General features: G+C 42.2%; 1 protein-coding gene across 1 annotated transcript in view; it reads right to left on the bottom strand.

Moving 5' to 3' along the window:
- tmprss3a (transmembrane serine protease 3a) overlaps positions 1-4,357 on the bottom strand; it is a 26,280-nt gene extending 21,923 nt beyond the window's left edge. Inside the window, exons 1-5 of the mRNA XM_031869970.1 lie at positions 4,333-4,357; positions 4,141-4,187; positions 2,678-2,903; positions 1,372-1,485; positions 136-252 (exon numbers count right to left, since the gene is read on the bottom strand). Coding sequence (XP_031725830.1) covers positions 136-252; positions 1,372-1,485; positions 2,678-2,903; positions 4,141-4,187; positions 4,333-4,357 — 529 coding nt within the window. The remainder of the gene's footprint in view (positions 1-135; positions 253-1,371; positions 1,486-2,677; positions 2,904-4,140; positions 4,188-4,332) is intronic.

Raw genomic sequence — 4,357 nt, 5'->3', positions numbered from 1 at the left:
ATAGTTAGGGCTGGCTCAGGTTTATAGTTAGGGCTGGTTCAGGTTTATAGTCAGGGCTGGTTCAGGTTTATAGTTAGCGCTGGCTCAATGACTGACTGATCTTACTATGTACGTGTGTTCATGCGTGTGTCTCACCACAGCCGAGCTCGTCCTCTCCATTGTCACAGTCCACCTCTCCATCACACTGAGCCGAGGGCCTGATGCATTTAGAGGATGAGCCACAACGAAACTTCCCCACACAGCTCAGACCCACTGTAGATACACACACACACCCCCACACACACACACACAGACAAAGAGTCTGATCAAACCCAAATTTAATGATAAATTACTGATGGTGTTTCCCGATATACAGAAGTTCTGTTTAAGAAGCAATGGATGACATTCAAGCATTTCTATATGTAAGGGCCTGAGGGGCAGGGTAGTGGCTGGAATCTACATTCCACTGCTCTCAACGCCAAAGACTTTTTTTCGTTAGCTTTTACCATGGACTATGTATATCCTACATTTGAAATGTGTATTCTCTTGCACATGTAATGCATTTGTAATTATTACTACATAGAATGTAATAATTAGGGGCCGGAATGTAGGAGCCAGGTATGGCCTGTGCCATTTTGTACACCCTTTTGTGTCACTTCTGGTAATTGAGTCATGTGGTGTTGGGGAAAGCAATGGGGATATCAGCTGTTGAGTAGTTAGTTGGATGAATGGAAGGAGGGGGGGGAGAGAGGGAGTCTTATTTGTTGTTGCTATTTACACGCTATTCACACTATTGTCATCGTTTGACGCTGCTGATCACCTTTGCACAACAAGGAGAAAGCGAGTTTGTTTGAACACTTATAACTGTTATCCAGCCCCAAAGTTTGTTCGTTGTCCACAAAATAAACTCACAAAACTCAGCCACTGGATCGGCGTGAATCATTTACTGCCAGCGCGTCCGCAGGTCAGTCTCCCCTACGTAGCCTCTCGGTGACTCATTTTAAGTTGCTGATAGTCACCTACAAGGTGGTAAGGTGAAGGCAGGACTAATGAGGGACAGGTGAAGCTAATCAGGGCAGACAAGGCAGCAAAATGACCAAAACAACCCCAAACATGACACATAAAGGTGAACTATGTAATAAGAAAGGAAACTGACTCAACAAATACCCAAGACCATGACATTTAATACCACATGATGACTTTCTTCATATTAGAGCTATTTCTGTTCACATGACATATCTGACCATCAAATTAAAGCTGGAAGTGAGACAATGTGTCAGTGACTGCACTCTGTGGGAAGGACCTGTTGATTGATGGAGCAAAGGCAGTCCATGTCACAGTGGCTCCATTAAAGCCAAATGGACAAAGTCCACACAGCATTGAGCTCCTTACCTCCAAGGCCAATGCCAAGAGCGAGAGTGAACACCACGATGAGGCACGAAGCCATTAGCAGCTCCAAGCGGTGGGCCAACAGTCGGCTCCTCCAGCTTTTCTCCAAGTCATCCTCTATTGAGACAAAATCCTCTATGACCATATACACTGTTTGGATAGATACAATATGAGCTGCCGACAGCTCAAACATCAAGAAGAGCTACGACGTCAGAGAAAAGCTTTTATAATGTGAGACTTCTATAATTCATAAACAAAATCTATGAAATTTGCTGTCATCACAATTTAAGCCATGAAACATTGGGCACCACCACCACACCAATACTCTGTTATCCTCAATCAAAAACAGAGTGGAACAAACTAAAGAGTTTAATCACTCATCCCACTAAAGACGGACATCTTTAGAGACAACTTCATTCTCTTCATTTTCAAGTACTTTCCTAAAACAGCTGGTTACTGTAGTTTTTCCCAAACGTCACTCAAACAGGAGGAAAGTGTAGATTAATTGGGGACTATTTTCAGTGGCGGATTAATCCACATTTGGTGCTGAGTATTTCAGGCAGCAGGGGTATGTGCTTTCATGGTAATGAAGGAACACGAGCGAACAAACAAGTTTAAAACGTTTTTTGGAAGAAGATATGTCAGGTTTTGGATTTACACACAATACTTGTTAGTGGATACATTCTTGGTTTGGGTTTTCTATTTCCTGACATACAAAATAGAGAATAACACCTTTAATGATTTAAAACACACTCTCCTGAGAAGAGGACAAAATGCTCTCATGTAGTTATTTGGCACAAGCAGAGTTCATATTGTCCTTACCAACATGATTCTAGAGCTGGAAATATGTGTGGTGTAAATGCAACCTAAACATCTATGTTATAACGTCATATTTCACATTCATACTTTGCCCGGCTCACTTACTGCATGCGTCTGTTCGCCAGCCTTTGGTCCTTCGGGAAAGGTTGTTTTAAGGATTTGTACAGAAACTGCAGTGTTGACCTCTAAACACAGCTAAACTACCTGTAAACCTCTTCATTCGTGATCAGAGAGTCATAAAAGCTGAACTAAAACACAGAGTTGTATTTAAGATAAGGAAGCAACTTTTCTCCAAGGAACCAAGAGCTAAAGCCGAGAACATATAAGTCAATCTGGGACAGACGTAGCACTATTCACCTCGTTACAAACAGTGGGTCCCTTACATCATCTCATATTTCAAGCAGATCCCACTGTAACTCTAACTGTATGCGGTTATCTCTATATCCATTGTTTCATGCTGTACCTTAACTCACTTATCACAGGGTCTCACCGTTGATGAATGGCTGCACCTTGGTGATTGGCATGGTGGGGCTCGGTGCAGCTGGAGGTCGGGGCTCTTCAGGTTTGGTGGAATGGTTCTCCGATTGGGCAAAGCTGCCTAGGGGGCTGACGTTCAGTGTTTTGGGGGTCTCAACAGTGGGGAGGTCTTCCTCCGTCACCGAAACCACCTCTATCCTGGAGGGGTCCGGTTGTTGGGGTGTCTCTGTCTTAAGTTCCTAGATGGCAGCAAAAGAGAGGGAAATGGTCCATATGACGGATTGATTTAATAAAAGGCATCTACAGAGCGCTGTGATAGCAGAGACAGTATCCCTGCCACGTCCATGTGGCCTACAGTAAGAACCTGTTCTCCTAGCCTTCTCTACGTCTTCTTTCCTGTCCTTCCTTCTCATTTTCTCTCTCCCAGATACACACACACACACACACACACACACACACACACACACACACACACACACACGTTTACTTTACTTTACATTCATTTATAACCATTTTTTGTCTAACGATAACCCTGACCTTAAACACTGATCCAAAAATCATCTTTTTCACAAATGGGAACAAGGTTTCGATGAACTAGTCTTTACTCTGAAATGTGATAGCTTAAGAACACAAACACACACCCAGGGGCCCAAGTGTCAGGGGCACCAACTAGGATGAGACTCAAAAGTACCACAAAGAAACATAAAACAACTACACATAAGCTCCCTTCAAACAGAGTACTGCAGGAATGAGCCCTAAAACCTAGAACTGAGTCAGTACTTTTGCACTTTCGGTTCCCTTGGCTAAAAGTTAATGAGCTTCTTTATGTGTTTCGGTTAGATGCCTGAAATAAGGTCTGTGGTTAAAGCAAGTTAAAGAGATTGTAAAGTTTTGTTCAACGATATAAAATAGGTCAGTAAATACACCTCTGGTGAAGTTAGAAGCGTTACGTGTCTTAGAAAAGGCAGTTGCTTTCAGGTAGCTTATTGAGATTCCATCATCCCTGCAGCACTCTATTGTCGTCAGTCTTAGCAATGTGTGATGTAATATGTCAGTGTTTGTTATATTTTGTTAATACATATGTGTTCTATTGTGTCCACCTGTTGTGATGGGCCTTCACAGCACAAACAAGAGCACAGAAAACAATGCATGAACCATACAGGGGCCGTTCCATGGTAGAACACTATGGTCACTGTTAGTAACCACATTCCCGTCTCTCACTGTGTGCTTTGTTTGATCCATCTATCATTGTTTCATTTAGGGTTGTAACTTATTACTACTCTCATTATTCATTAACCTCATGAATATTAATCAATTAATAATTCAGCCTATGAAATGAAAGAAAATAATGGAAAATAAACATCAGAAGGAGAAACCAACTGTCCAGAACCCCCAAATATCCAATCAATTCACAAGGACATAAAACAAAGAATGTTATGTCTACTGATAGCACCAATGTCTTTGTTGTCCACTTACTGTTGTGGGAGTCGATGTGTTAGGAAGAGCGGTGTTGGCAGCAGGATCTGCAAAACAAGAGAGGAGAACCGGTGGGATAAGTGGAGATGACATTGATAGAGGAAAGAGAAAATGGAAGAATAATAAATAACATAAGGAATCCTCAGGAAAAAGGCTAGTTGAGTTCTGTTAACCAAGTTGTATCCAACGTACTGATCTCCACGAAGCTTTTCGTCAT

Source organism: Anarrhichthys ocellatus, unplaced genomic scaffold, assembly GCF_004355925.1.
Source record: "Anarrhichthys ocellatus isolate YVR2014 unplaced genomic scaffold, GSC_Weel_1.0 scaffold50, whole genome shotgun sequence".
Classification (NCBI taxonomy): domain Eukaryota; kingdom Metazoa; phylum Chordata; class Actinopteri; order Perciformes; family Anarhichadidae; genus Anarrhichthys; species Anarrhichthys ocellatus.
Note: the sequence above shows the minus strand (reverse complement) of the source record. Positions and strands in the feature narration are given on the sequence as shown.